At 32.4% G+C, this 16066-nt stretch overlaps 1 protein-coding gene across 9 annotated transcripts in view; it reads right to left on the bottom strand.

Annotated features, from left to right (window-relative positions):
• Positions 1–16066, bottom strand: part of OSBPL8 (oxysterol binding protein like 8) — a 138866-nt gene that overhangs the window by 74375 nt on the left and 48425 nt on the right. For 3 of the 9 annotated variants that reach the window (XM_016138190.2, XM_016138191.2, XM_036237887.1), the window contains exons 3-4: positions 13150–13188; positions 7289–7325 (exon numbers count right to left, since the gene is read on the bottom strand). The exons of 2 other annotated variants lie outside the window; for them this stretch is intronic. In XM_016138190.2, the coding sequence (XP_015993676.1) occupies positions 7289–7325; positions 13150–13188 (76 nt within the window). Of the gene's footprint in view, positions 1–7288; positions 7326–13149; positions 13189–16066 lie in introns of those variants that run through there. 4 more of the 9 variants (XM_016138192.2, XM_016138193.2, XM_016138196.2 and 1 more) reach the window with 3 other exon arrangements.

Genomic DNA, 16066 nt, shown 5'->3' with positions numbered 1-16066 from the left:
AAGAAAAGACTATTAAATTATTGATACTAGGAAAATTGGTTATCTGTATTAGAAAAGTAAGTCCCTACCCTATTACCACAAAGAATAGTTTTATGAAAATTAAAGACAAAAATGTAAAAAACAAAACTTGAAAACTTTTAGAAGAAAATATAAGAGAATATCTTTATAAACTTGAGGTAAGAAATGATTTCTTTAGGAAAAAAAAATAAAGCACTAACCATAAAAGACAGAATTGATACATTTTACTACATAGAAAAACTAAGAATTTAATCAAAAGAAACTAAAATTAAAGACACAAGACAGAAGATACTTGCAACACATATAATAAAATGTTAGTAGCCAGAATGTTTAATAAAAAACAACTCATAAATCAACTACAAAAAGACCAACAATGCAATATAAAACTGAGGGGATGCTTCAAAAAGAATAAAATACCAAGGAATAATTTAACAAAGGAGGTGAAAGATGTGTACAGTGGCTCCCACCACCACACACCATTCCCAAGCCAGTCAACCAGGATCTGAAAATATTGAATGGAAAATCCTAGAAATAAACAATTTTAAATTGCATGTTGTTTTGAGTAGTATGATGAAATCTTATGCTGTCCAGTATATCCATACTGTATAAACAATACAATAATGTATTTTAAGACCACATTCACATAAATTTTATTACAGTATAGTTACAATTGTTCTGTTTTATTATTAGTTATTATTTTTAATCTCTTCCGTGCCTAATTTATAAATTAAACTTTATCATAGGTACACATGTACAAGAAAAAACATAGTATATATAGGGTTCGGTACTATCTACAGTTTCAGGCATCCACTGGGGGTCTTGGAATATATACTCTGTGGATATGGGGAGACCACTGTACACTGAGAACTATAAGATGTTAATGAAAAAAACTGCAGAAGACACAAATAAATGGGAAGATATTCTGTGCTGATGAATATCGTTAAAATGTCCATACTATCCAAAGCAATCTACAAAATCAATGTAATCTCTCTCAAAATTCCAATGGCATGTTACAAAAGAGAACAAACAATCCTAAAATTTGTATGGAACCACATAAGACCCTGAATAGCTAAAGTGATCTTGAGAAAGAATAAAGCTGGAGTCATCATGTTCCCTGGTTTCAAACTGTATTACAAAGCTATGGGGGTTGGAGGGAGAGAACTACAGTGTGGTATTAGCATAAAAACAGACTACAGACCAATGAAAGAGAGCAGAGAGTCCAGAAATAAACCCATACATATATGGTCAATTAATTTATGACAAAGGAGCTAAGAATATACAATGGGGAAAAGGACAGTCTCTACAATAAATGGTGCTGGGAAAACTGGATAGCTACATGCAAAAAAAAAAAAATGGATCTGAACCACTATCTTACACTATACACAAAAATTAACTCAAAAGAAAGACTTGAATGTAAGACCTGAAACCATAAAACTCCTAGAAAAAAACAAAAGCAGTAAGCTCCTTATATCAGACTTGGTGATGATTTTTTGGATATGACACCAAAAGCAAAGGCAACAAAAGCAAAATTAAACAAATAGGACTACATTAAACTGAAAAGCTGCTTCTGCACAGTGATGGAAATCAATGATAAAAAGGTAACTTACGGAAAAAAATATTTTCAAATCATATATCTGATAATCAGTTAACAGCCAAAATATATAAAGAACTCACACAACTCAATAGCAAAAAAACCCCCAAGCAATCCTATTTAAAAATTGAGAGTATCTAAATGGATATTCCCCACTCCCAAAAAAAGACATATAGAATGCCAACAGGTACATGAAAAGATGCTCAACACCACTATCACAGAAATGCAAATCAAAACCATAGTGAGTTGTTGCCTCATACCTCTTAGAATGGCTATTATTAGGAAAACAAGAAATAAAGTGTTGGTGAAGATGTAGAGAAAAAGGAACCCCGTGCATTGATGATGGGAATGTAAACTGGTGCAACCATTATGGAAAACAGTATGCAAGTTCTTATAAAAACAGAACTATTATATTATCCAGCAATTCTATTTCTGGGCATTTATCCACAGAAAATAAAAACACTAAGTCAAAAAATATATATGCACTCCCAGGTTCGCTGCAGCATTATTAACAATAACCAAAATATAAAAATAAATATCCATCATATGAATGGATAAAAAAAAATGTAGTACATATGTATAGTTGATTATTATTCAGCCATAAAAGAATGAAATCCTAACATCTGAGACAACATAGATCGAAGTTGAGGGCATTATGCCAAGTGAAATATGTCAGACAAAAGACAAATGTGTAATGCTCACACTTATATGCAGAATCTAAAGAGGCCTGAAACAACAAAATAAGCTCCAAGAGATGGAGGTTGTCAGAGATGGAAAGGTTGTGGGAGGGGCAAAGTGCAAAATGAGTGAAGGAGGTAAAAAGGTACAAACTTCCAGTTATAAAATAAGTCATGCGGATGTAATATACAACATGGTGACTATAGTTAGTAATACTGTGCTGTATATTTGAAAGTTGCTGAGAGTAAATCTTAAAAATTCTCATCACAAGAAAAAAATCATCTGTAACTAGGTATGGTGATGATGTTAACTAGAATTACAGAGGTGATCATTTTGCAATATATACAAATATCAAATCATTATGTTGTATAACTGAAACTAAGATAATGTATGTCAATTATAATCCAATAAAAATAATAATATACAAAATGAAAAATGGGGGGGGGACTTAAATGGTGATCTCATGGAAGAAGAAATGCAAATGTTCAATATACAAACAAAGGTGCACCCTCTTTAGTAATCAGGAAAATACAAATCAAGATCATAATGAAATAAGTATTTTACACTTAGTAAAACTGACAAAAATTAATGTCTGACTGAAAATGTTGAAAATCTCATGGTATCACTTACATGTGGGATATAAACTTAAAAGCAACAAATGAACAGGACAAACAGAGACTTGGGGACATGAACAATGGACTAGTGGTTACCAGAGGGTAGGGGGTGGGGAGGAGGGAAGAGAGAGACAGGGTAAAAGGGGTCAAATACATGGTAGCTGAAGGAAACTAGACTTTGGGTGGTAATCACACAATAGAATATATAGATGTCAAATTATAATGTACACTTGAAAATTATATAATTGTATTAACCAATGTTACCCCAATAAACTTAATACAAAAATAATTACTGTCTGATAATAGCAAATAGATAAGAATGGGATCAATGAGACATTTTAAGCACTGCTGGTGGAATATAACCTCATACAAGAACCTTGGAAAACAATTTAGAACTGTCTTATAAAACTGAATTTCAGCATACCCTACAGGTCCAACAAGTCCACTCTTAGCTTCATACCTAGAAACACTCTTCTATGTGTGTACAAGAGATACGAATAAGAATGTTCATAGCAACACAATTCATAGTAGCAAAAACCAAAACAATTTAAATATTCACTTAATGAAAATAAAATGGATAATATATTGTGTAATATGCAAATAATGGAATAGTACACAGCACTGAAAAGGAATGGTCCATAGCTATATCCAATAACAAGGCTGAATCTTGGAAAAAAGATGTTAACTACCAAAAATAAGCCCTAGAAGATGACATATATCATGATACCATTTTTATAAAGTTAAAAACCAAGCAAACCTTAGTGATACATATATAACTTTAAAATAACCTAAAAAACTCTATTTTTTAAAAAAAATCAAAGAATGATAAAATATATAAAATATTCATCATCTCTGGGGGACAGACACAAGGATAGAAGAGAGAAGCGGCACATAGATGGACATGAAGTTTTTTTGTCTTTTGTCTTTTTTTGTATCAGTTTCAGGTATACAGCACAATGGTTAGAGATTTATATAATTTACAGTGATCCCTCAATTAGTCTAGTACCCATCTGGCGCTATGCATAGCCATTACAATATTATTGACTATATTCCCTATGCTGTACACTCCCTATCCCTGTTACTGTTTTGTAACTATTAATTTGTACTTCTTCACCGTTTTCACCGAACCCTCACAACTCCTCTCCCATCTGGCAGTCGCCAGTTTGTTCTTTGTATCTGGGAATGTTTTTGTCTCATTTGTTCATTTATTTTGTTTCTTAGATTCTACATACGAGTGAGATCATATGGCATTTGTCTTGCTCTGCCCTCTAGATCTTATCCAGATCACTGCAAATAGTAAGATTTCATTTTTTTATGGCTGATTAATATTCCATGGTATACATGTACTATAATTTCTTTATCCAGTCATCTATTGATGGGCAGCTAGGTTGCTTCCATATTTTGGCTCTTGCAAATAGCACTGCAGTGAACATAGGGGTGCATAAATCTTTACAAATTAGTGTTTTGGTTTTCTTCAGATAAATACCCAGAAGCGCAATTGCTGGGTCAAAAGGTAGCTGTAGTTTTAATTTTTTGAGGAACCTCCAAACTGTTTTCCATAGTGGCTGTACCGGTTTGCAACCCCACCAACAGTGTATGAGGGTTCCTTTTTCTCCACATGCTCACCAACGCTCGTTTTTTCTTACATGAGGTATTTTTAAGATTCAAGTTCTTAAGTTGTAAGTGCAACATGTAGTCACTGTATGACTATGCTTTATAATTTAAATATGTTGCATTTCTTCATAGTATTAGTACATTTAAAGCTAACTTAAAATACATTATAAGAACAACTAATAGAATGAAAGCATGCGTAAGTATTCCATCAGTAAGATATAGGTATCTACATCTTGAATAACTTTACTATATAAAGAAGAAATAGTCAAAAAAGTGTGAATTTAGTTCTAGTCACCCCATTGTAACTCCTTATTGAGGTACTACTGTTTATGATTTGATAACCTTGAAGTGAGAGGGTTTGCAGAAATAGAAAAATACATAATATACTTCTTTAGAAAAAACAGAAAACCTTATTTTTCTGTTTTGTTTTCTCTCACCTCATTCACAAACATTAACAACTATAAAAACCAAAAACAGAACTGCACAATATTAAAATCATTTTGATGTCCATCATTTGTACTATAGTGGACTAATGATATGTAAACTCAAGAAGGACAGTAACTTTATCTGTATCCCTTGGCATAAAACTGACAATAAATATTTGCTAAATGAAGGAATTGATATTTCATGAAAGAATCATGCATAATTTCAGAGTAGTTTCTGACAAAACAATCAGCTGCCTCACCTACTAAAGATAGCATCACAGTGCCCTCTCCTGCTTGTACTTTGTAGTGGAAGTAAAGTAACCTTTGTTATTCATGTTGCTTTATCTATCTTGAGTAGAAACTAATCACACTAGAATAATTAATAATAATATAATTAACATATCAGCTGAAACTTCTAAAGAGAATATGTTTCTATACTATCATTCTTTATTTTCTGACTTCAACTCATCCAATATAAAATCTGAAGACGTTTACAAGCTTCAAAGTCTGGTGTATATCCTTAAACTAAGTGAAAGCTTAGATAAAATGAAGTAATTCTTTTAGAGTCATAAATAATCCTAAATTTCCCCTTACAGATGATACACCTTTTTTTAAATACTTAAATAATTTAACTATGTTGGTATACATAACATTATAGCTTTTTAATTCAATAGTAGAGATCCTAATAAAGTATTATAGAAAATTCACGTTCACTCTAACAGATATGTGGTCTCTAGGAAATAATTACATAGTCCCCTTTTAATAGCTGGCAGAGCACATACAATATAAATTCATCTCAAATATATGTTGTATATTTTTATTTTACACACTTAAAACACATAACCAGAATTCCTATTCCAAGTAAATATTAAACACGTGCATTTATAAAACCTAGTTCCTAAAATAGAACCATTTCAACTGATATTAAAAATTAAATTCCATTTCATTAATTCACCATCAGTTCACCTTCACCAACATCTAAATATATGAAATAATTAAAATAACTGAAAAATCCATTGAAAACATCTGCCAGGTATCACAAGTAAGGCTGAACAAGAAAACATAAAAATGTTTTTGAGATCTGTATACTATTTTCTACTTTAAATATTTCTGCTATTCTAATAATGTTGACTGTATAATAAACAATGTATTTAAAATAGTATGAATTGTTGCGGTTAAAAAAGGAATTAGGATATTACTTTAAATCATTTCTCTTTTTGGAAAAAAAATTACGTATGTATTATAACTGGTTTTAGATACAAATAGCTACTCCTCTAGAACAAAGAATTTTACACCTGAAAGAAACCTTGCCATTATCTTGCTCAGTCCCCCACTTTAGCCAATGGAGAGGAGGGAAATGAGCCTCAAAGCCGTCAACTGACTTGCAATTGTCAGATAACTATTTAGAAATAAATACTAAAACTTTCTAAATCAATATAATTCCCACATTGATCTTCAGTAAAGTTAGAATCTTTGTCTGATTTGCAATGCAGTAATATTGCAATATTATTTGGTTAAACTTCAGTTCAGCAAACTGATAGTTTCACTCTGATTTTTGAAAACCAGTGGAAAACACACTGGACTAGTAACCAGTTCTAACTCCCTGGATATTTCAGTTCTTAGCTTCAGGCTTTTCATCTATTAAATTAATGCTTTTGGGGTGACTTCTGAAGTTCTTTTCACATCAGTAATTTTATGATTTTTAATAAAAATGTTGTTCCTGTCATGATGCTTTGAAATTATCTATTACTGGGTCTAACTCCCTTGCTAGGCTATAATAATCCTTAAAGGTAAGGCACATGTTTTATTCATTGTGTATCCACCAAAGCTAGCACAGTGTCAGTCAAATAAAAAAATTTTTGAACATAAATTTAAAGATTACATTTTCTAAATTCCTAAGATGAAACATGTTTCACTTATGAAATCCCTAAAGTATAAATAAAAGTTTTTTTCATAACCAAATTGTCATATAAAAAATTTTGACTGAATAGCATTTCTCATTTCTTATACCATGTCCAGCCTCAAAGTAGTATGAGCTATGCTTTGTGATGACTGCAGAAAGGAATACTATGAAGAAGTTCTAAATTATGAATTAGGTAATTGGCTAAGTGAATTATCTATCTTTAGATAATTAAAATGTAAATATAAAAATATTATCAATCTCAGATGGACACTGACAACAGATTGGGCACTGAATGACCATTTATTTTCTTCACTTTGTATTTCAATGCTTGGAAAGAAAAGTAGAAAATTTAAAAATCAAAATAGAAATACCATATGCTTTTTATAAGTACACATCAAAATATAATCATGTCTCCAAACATGTCATTCAAACTTTAGCTACTTACTTGATGGCCCAAGGACATCTTTGCTATCACCAAGAAGCTTTTAATGCAGGGTAATTGAGCAGCAAACAAAGACAATCCAAACCAGGAAGAAGCAAAATGCATCAGGATTGAAGCAGCAGTGAAACAAAAGGACAAGGAAAATAGCATTAGTTTATAAGTTGAAAGCACATGCACATCAATCCTAATAATCATAATTCACAAGGAATTTCCTTTTCCACACATAGCAAGATTCTGGCTTAGGCATTATCAATTATCAAATAGTTGTTTTATTTTGAAAAATGAAATCGGAAAGAGAAAAATGAAATCATCCAAGTATTTTGTTTTGAAAATTACTCAAGTTAAAAATTACTTTTATTTATAATTCAAGATATGGGTTAGGAGTGGTAAAAATATTTAGAAATATGTAAGAGACAGCCAAGAGTTATTCATTCTTTACATTTCAGTGGTTTAAAAATACATAATACTCATGCAATATTAAATATTAGTTCCACATGCCATGAAAGCACTTAAGACTACATAGAAATTCAGGCTGTTTCTTTTACAAAGGAACATTTATGAGTGCTTATTATATGCCAAGCATTGAGCAAAAAGCATTACAAAGACATCAACAAAGCAGAACAATTATTTCCTCAAATGGAAAAAAAAAAACCCAGAGGAATACTAATTAGAACAATAAATTTTATTCAGACAAAATTTTCTTAGGACCTACTAAATATCAAGCGTATCATCTGGAGCTACTGGTCTTTAGGAAGTTAGAAGACCCAATGCTTAAATGAATAACTTGCAATCAACTAAAAAAATAAATTGCTAACCTTTCATAACTATTTTACCTAATATACAACATTACACTAAATGTCATCTATGGACAAGTGTTTTAGTCTCCCTTGTAGGTACAAAGTCCTCAGCTCTCTCTCATTTAAAACACCAACTATGGTAACATATCACAACTAAAGTTAACAACGAAAACAAAAAATTCCCACTGGTTACTTTATTGCTTGGTCTTATTTAATGCAAATTAGGGATTCTTAATTGACTATAACCCAAAAAAGGTAGCAATTGTTTGCTTTGGGCTTCTATTGTCTCCTAGGAAAAACTCTTGGCCCTTGTACTTTTCTAAAGTGATAGTTATTTCACAATGCTTGATATTATGTTCTAATGCCTTTTAAAGGTATTTGCTCAGAAATAAAGACATTTGCTCTATTCATTTTTTTTTTGTTGCTCATTTAAGCTCATTCTTCTATAAAATGATTTCAGTTTCATAGGATAAGCTAAAAAAATACATCTTTAGTGACAATGAACTAATTGTGCTCAAGTCCTTATTACCATGTTAGAACAACTAGCAAGCATGTGGAAAGAAATTTAAGTATTTGCAGTAGGCAATCTCTAAAATGCCCCGGTGATTCCCCCACTTCTTGGTGTATAATCCCCTCTATTTCTATTTTGAGTGCTTGACTTGATGAAAGTACTTCTAATGAACAAGATGGGGCATAAGAGAAGGGCATCACTTCCGAGATTAGATTGTTAAAAAACTATGACTTTCACCTTGTTTACCATCTCTGTTATCTCTTAGATCACCCTGGGGAAAGCCAGCTCTGTACACCCCTCACTTCCCAGCCATGAAGAGAAGGAAATGATGTCTGCCCGACAACCACTAAATGAGCTTTGATGTGCATCCCTCACCATGATCTTCCCCAACCACCACACACCCCCGCCCCATCCACCTAGTCTAGCTTTCAGATAAGACTGCAGCGGCCCTCTGCGGTAACTTAGCTGAAACCATACAGAGATTCTGAGCCACAGACAACCAGCAAAACTGTTCTTGGATTCCTGACTCAAAGAAACTGTAAGATAATAAATGCTTGTTGTTTTACACTTGATTTTAGGATGATTTGTTATCACCAATAAATAAATAATATTGGAAAACTAAAAGAAGTTAAGAAATTGAGAGGGACAACTATGGAAAACTTTACTAATGCTTTATAGACGTCTTTAAAACATCTTCCAGTATTGATATGGATAATTACTAGTTTTCCTAGATTTACCAGGAACTTCCTGGAAGAAAGCAATGGTTCTAACCATTTGTACCTGGTTGGGAGTATCCAATTTCACAGGGCCAGTCACATTTAGAGATTTCTTATTTGATCTTCTATTTAGGGTAAAAGATTAAGTTTACTTTCATTGTACAGTTCTGTTATACAGTTTTGTTAATTAACAGCACTATGTCAACATCTGTGTAGCTGTACTCCTTGCCTGTTTACTTCTTAGCATATACAGCAACTTCTCAATATCTGCTTCAAATAATGCTGAATTTCAATGTTACATCTTCAAGCATTTATTTATTCGTTTGTTTGTTTATCTGTTTTTACGGCGACAGCACCCAGTCTTTCTGGGTCTCCTATCCAAGTACTAACCAGGCCCGACCCTGCTTAGCTTCCGAGATCAGACGGATTGGGCTTGTTCAGGGTGGCATGGCCTTAGATCCTCAAGTATTTTTGTGTCATATAAACATGATCCTATTGAAGTAATCCAATATTTTTTTCAGGTTGAGGCACTGAATAATAATCAAAATAAACAACACTGTTTATTCCTATCATTGAGCCATCCATCCATCCAAATATTTACTGAGTGCCTACTATATATATAGGTATCATTTTAGGCATCATGGAATAAACAAAACAGACAAAAATCCTGCTTTCATGTTAGCTCTTTTCTAGTGGGGGAGATGAACAATAACATAATTAAGAAGTAAAAATGTTATACATTATACAGTATAAATATTAAGGAGAAAATAAGCAGAGAATGAGGACATACAAAATTTTAGGGAAGAGGGAGTTAAAATTTTAGATAGGGTTGCCTAAGAAGGTTTCACAACAGAGATGACTGAATAAAATGAAGTAAATGACCATAAGAACATGGGGAAGAGTATTCCAGGCAGAGGGAGGATCAAGAGTAGAGGAATGGTATGGGAGAAAGTTTTTTGAGTGTTCAGGAAATAAGTAAAAGGCCAAAGAGGCTGAAATATAATGCAAGTAGGAGAAGAGTAAGAGATAAGTTAAAGAAAATGTGTAAAACTTTACAGGACATAGTCAGGGCTTAGGTTTTATTCTGAATGAGATGGGGACCAATAAGTGATTCTGAGAAAAGGAGTGATGTAATCTGTTTTAACAGGTTTGCTCTGGCTGCTATGTTGAGACTAAATTACAGGGACAAGGGTATAATCAGTTAGGAGGTTACCATAATAAACTAGGAGAGAGATGAAGGAGATCTGAATCAAGGTGGTAACAGTGAAGGTGATGAGAAGTAGCTGAGTTCTGAATATATTTTTAAGATAAAGCCAAAAGGATTTCTAAATGGACCAAATACGAGGTAAAAGAAAGAGGAATCAAAATGATGTCAAGTGTTGAAGTCTGAGCACCTGAAAGGATGGAACTGCCATTATCCGAGATGCAAAAAAAAAAACAAAAAACAGTAAGAGGAGCTAATTTATAGGAAGAAATATAAGAAGCTTAGTTTGGGACAGGTGAAGTTTGAAATGTCTGTTAGAAATTCAACTCAAAATGTCAAATAGGCACTTGGACAAATACATCTGTACAGAGAAAAATTCAGGCTAGTAAGAAAACAGTATAAACTATGATATGTGTGAGAGTTAAGATATATAACCTAATGGTTTAATCACAGTAGATTGAAAAAATGACACAGGATAAAAGAATAGGCACCATTAGTCATATAATGAAAGAATAGAACCAAGAATCAAGCTGAAACTCTCCAAAAAAAAAGCAGAAACACAATGAAAAATAAGTATGGCTTCAGAAATCTTTCCCAGAAGGATGTGGATACAACGGCACTATATTGAGATACAAGTGAAATCATCCTCTCAGAGTTGCTTGCAAGTTATATTAATGAGAAATGGGAGATAAGTAATTGAAGATTACATATTAATTTTACCAAGTAAAACCGAAGTCTTATGCACATGGTTAAACAGAACACTATTAACTTCATATTCTTAACACTTTAGAACCTGAGTCTAATTTGTGCAATTTCTTGTTATATAACACATCGATATAGACAATATGAAATAATTAATATGGAAACGCTCCACACAAGTATGTTGTAAGATATTTTAAAAAAAAAGAAAGAAAGAAAGAGAAAAAAAAAGCTAGCCACTCTTCTTGGCTTTTATTAGAGAGCCAAAATACAACTAGAATCTCAAAGAATCCAGAAACTTCTAAGCTTATTCAGAAAAAAAAAAAAATTAAGATATGACAGACACATTTTCTCTATTTTAGTAATTTATCATGTTTACTGTTATCCCTTAGGCAATGTCCACATAGTCACCTCAATAATTTATCATATAAATAAATTCTCTATATTGGCTGAAGGTATGAACTACAAATAGTAAAGTAATAGTAACAATCCAGTATACTACCAATGTACTTTTATTAAAAGCATGAATTACTGCCATTATCTAAATCTTATAAGCCTGATTTTAGTTTACAATTCTCAGAAGAACATTATGCCAAAAATATGTGGTTTTATTTTAAAATACTTCTAAATACTTGCCATGCCATGTATAATTAGCATAAAACTTGTACTCTTTAAGAAATGGAGTACGTAAAAGTGCATAATCACATCCTTTGTCCTGGGAAACCCCTCAGTCCTAAGCAATCCAGGACAGATGGCCTCCCGATAATACAGAAACAATCCCATGAGAGCTATACAGTAGCTTGATCCCATTGCCTTTAGAATGGCACCTCCCTCTTAACATATATATTGATTTGACTTAAGTCACCCTTTGAGCTTAAGCAAAAACATAGAGTTTATTAAGCACTAACACAAGTAAAACTTAAAAATGAAGTTTCAAATAGGTGGTACCTCTTCCCCTAGTAAAGATCAATTGTACTTGTAGAAGCAATCCTGCTGCAGTTGGCTCTCAGAAGCCACAATTCAGAAGCAAGCTTATATAAAACATCTCAAGAGTGCTCTATTTAGTATTATCTTCGATCCTTAGAGAAAGAAACTCCAGGAAAGGATATATAATGCAGCTGAGATCTGTTTGTTCTTTCAACAGGAGTTATCACTCTACATTTAAACAACTTTTTCATACTCCTGTAATTGTCTGCAAAATATACACATGTCTATTTTAGTCTTGTGTTTTACTGGAGGGATTTTAAGGGAATATTTTTCTGGGAACTAGAGTTTATCAGTGTTAGAGAGAGAAAATAATCTGGCCAGCCAGGCAGTTATTTAAAAATAACCAAATCACATGTTTGATCCCACTTTTGATTGTACTTCTAGGAATGTATACTAAGGTGATCATCCAAAATGTTCTGTAAAATGTGGCCACTGATATGTCTCACATCATTTATAATAATCTAAAATAGTAATCTATTTAAGAGTATTAAATAATATATTCACACAATGAAATGTTATGTAATCATTAAAGTTTTATTTACTAAAAAACATCCATTTTATACTAGCTTTTAAAAAAGTTTGTATGACTCTGCTTTTATAAAATTTCATATGTAAGATATCCACATAAAACACACTTAGGAAAGATGTCACCAAAATACTAACAGTGGTTAGCTTTACAAAGCAGGATTTTATTCATTATATCTTTTGTGTTGTTTAAATATGCCACATTGGTATTATTTTTGTAATCGAAACAAGATCAAACCTATTTACATTTTGGGAAACTAAATACATATTTTTTAAACTGACCTTTTCAATCTATATTAGCTACTTCTCATGACAAAATCATCTATAATTAAATATAGTGAAAACACATTTTAGGAATCCAACTTGAAATCTTGAAAAAATATTAAAATGTTAACATTTCAAACATAGCACCATATATTACTCACTGTCTCTTGAACTTCAGCAACTTCTGAATATGGCAAGATCTAAAAAAAAAAACAAATTTTCTCAGGAGTGATTTATCTCATATACCTGAATCTGAATCTAAGGAGCACCTACAGTTTATCAAATGAAGTGGTGCGTTAATCTTTTAAGAAGTAGCAAAAAGAAAAAAAAAAAAAAAAAAAAAGTGCAATAGTAAGTTTACACCAGAAATGAACTGAATCCTTTTAAAAAATCCTGAGGCTTCAGGAAATTCCAGTCAATCTGCCAACCTATGAAGTCCTCTCTGCAATGTTCTACGGATTTTTCACAGTCCATATCCTCCCTGAATGAATTTAATTCCATAGACCTTTCACTAAACAAGCCCTCTCCTCCCTGGTTTTCTAATACTCCACTGCTTTGGCTTCCCTTCTATTTTCCCATCTCTACTTTGTCCTCTCATTCAATAAGTAAGGGGCCATAATCAGTACTTGGCCCGCAACTATTTGCTCTTTTTTCTGTATCTGCTCTTTTCCTACAGATTCCAGTCCTACTCAGTTTATTACCTTTATTTAGACAACTTCTAAGATTTTTTTTCAGACTGACCTTCGTTCCAAAACTTCAGTTCAAAACATTGCTACCTATATGTTTGGACATTATTGCAAATCAACTTCTGGTCCTAAAATTCTGTTAGCAAAGGAAGGGTTTTAAGCTTCTTTTAGAAAACATCTTTAGGCCAAAAACAGCACTCAGTAGCTTCCCTCTGAAACTAGATTCCATACCAATTTGCCTAATTCTTTCAATGGTACGATCTTTTCTTCAATCACTCAGACATAAACCCTTGCTTGAGTCATCTGCAAAGAATTTCTTATATGTAGTTCACTGGAATGCCTCTGTTTATCAGTTTAAATTCTCTTCTAGCAGAAAACAAGTCTTGCTCATCCAAAACATAACATTGTGCACACTTAATATAGACACGCAAAGACTAGAATCATGAAATATAAGTTCTAAGCCTAACTCTATAATATTCCATAGGTAAACTTAAATACATATCTTAAATTTAGTATTCTTGTTAGTTCATGAGATGTTACAGCCCTAAAATTCTGTTAATACTAACAATTAAACATAGAAAATTGCTTCAACACTAAGAACATCCTGAGTTGTGCTTAAAGAATATTCATTCATATCTTCTTCCACTACTAATGCCCAAATTTCATTGTTAGGAATTCCCCTATCCTTTCTTTTAAATAATTCTGTCCGTCATCAAAAACATTGTTAACAGATTCACCACTAGTTTTCGGTAATGGAGCATGTGTTATATTTCTTCCAGTACTGGTGGTCTCTTGTCATGATCATACCAACCTCCTTCATCAAGGTCTTCACATGCAAGGAAAGGTCAAAATCAATGAACATGTCAATTGTCAGTTATAAGTAATGTTATGCATTTCGCGAGACTTCTAGTCAAGTGGTTATAAGAAAAAAAGTTGATTATCTACTGAAAAAATTAAATCTATGACCTTGGACTTTGACTTCATTAACATTCTTCTCTATATCTGACCTAACCATCCATAGTTACCTGGAAAGGTTATGAAATAACAGCACAACAGAAACCTTGTTATCACATTACCATCATGCCAAGTTAGGTATGACAACTGGTTATATGAGATAGGCCACATACATAAATATTTCAGTGTATGATGCTTAATCTTATGACCTACTTAAATAATTTTTATTTTCAGGCTGAAATAAGAGCTTATGTTACTTGGAATTTCATTTTGGTCAATTCTTCATACAGATACATGAGTCTACATCCTATATTTAATTGTGACCAGGATCTGAAGTAACACATACGGACTGCATCCCAAATACCTCTTTCCTTCTAGAGTTCTATTCTGTTCTGATAAGTATGTTATGTTGTTCAGTATCACGGCACAAACAGAACTGCTAATAATATTATGGAAACATCAACCTCCATGACTCATAATATCTACCATGTATAAAAATACAGTTAGCAACTGCTCTTCATGTCTCAGCAACTACATGGTACCTAAATGCCAAGATATACACCCCAGATAGAAAAGTGAAAATTAATTACAGGAGATAAAAACTTTTGGTTAAATAAAAGATCACGTATTACATATTTTTCAACGTATACATTAGGTAATGCATAGAAAAACTTTAAAGGGATACTTTAAAAGGCTAGGTGTGACATAGATAAGTTTATAATAAACACATTAGCCTTTATCTTCAATGACGAGAATAACAGAATTAGAGTATCTGTATTTAAATCCTAACAGTGACACACTGATTAGCTATATGCTCTTTGGAAAATTACCCATCCCTTCATAGCCTCCAAAACAGAGTAATACATATTTCACAGTATTATGGAGAGTATAAATGAAAAAGTGTGGGAGACAGCAAGACGAGGTCAGGGCACATAATAAATGTGAAAAAAATGTTCTCTCTCCACACAAATATAGTGACCCAAACATGGAAAACAAAGACATCTAGCAAAAAAAGCAAGGTACAGAAGGGATATTTTCTATTCTGCTACTACTACCCTACAGGTTTTAAATGCCTTTTACCTAGATTACACAACTGCATTTTAACTTGTTCCCTGGGCTAACCGCCTCCATTTCTATAGTTCTCAACATTCGTTGCACATTGAAATCACCTAAGAGACCTTAAAAGTACTGATGTCTCAGTTTATCCTTCTGAGAATCTAATTCAATAGAACAGACTGCAGCCCGAGCCCTGGATTTTTCTAAACACTCCAGATATCTCTAATATTCCATAATTCTGCTAAGATAATTTCCCTAAGCCAAAACTCTGAATGGGTTGTTTCTCTGCTTAAAAAAAAAAAAAAAAAAAAATCAATCATTTGGCATTACCTTAAAACAACAATCCCAAACTATGAAATCTGTTTAATCTAATTCTAACATA

This window comes from Rousettus aegyptiacus, unplaced genomic scaffold, assembly GCF_014176215.1.
Source record: "Rousettus aegyptiacus isolate mRouAeg1 unplaced genomic scaffold, mRouAeg1.p scaffold_m13_p_2, whole genome shotgun sequence".
NCBI lineage: Eukaryota > Metazoa > Chordata > Mammalia > Chiroptera > Pteropodidae > Rousettus > Rousettus aegyptiacus.
Note: the sequence above shows the minus strand (reverse complement) of the source record. Positions and strands in the feature narration are given on the sequence as shown.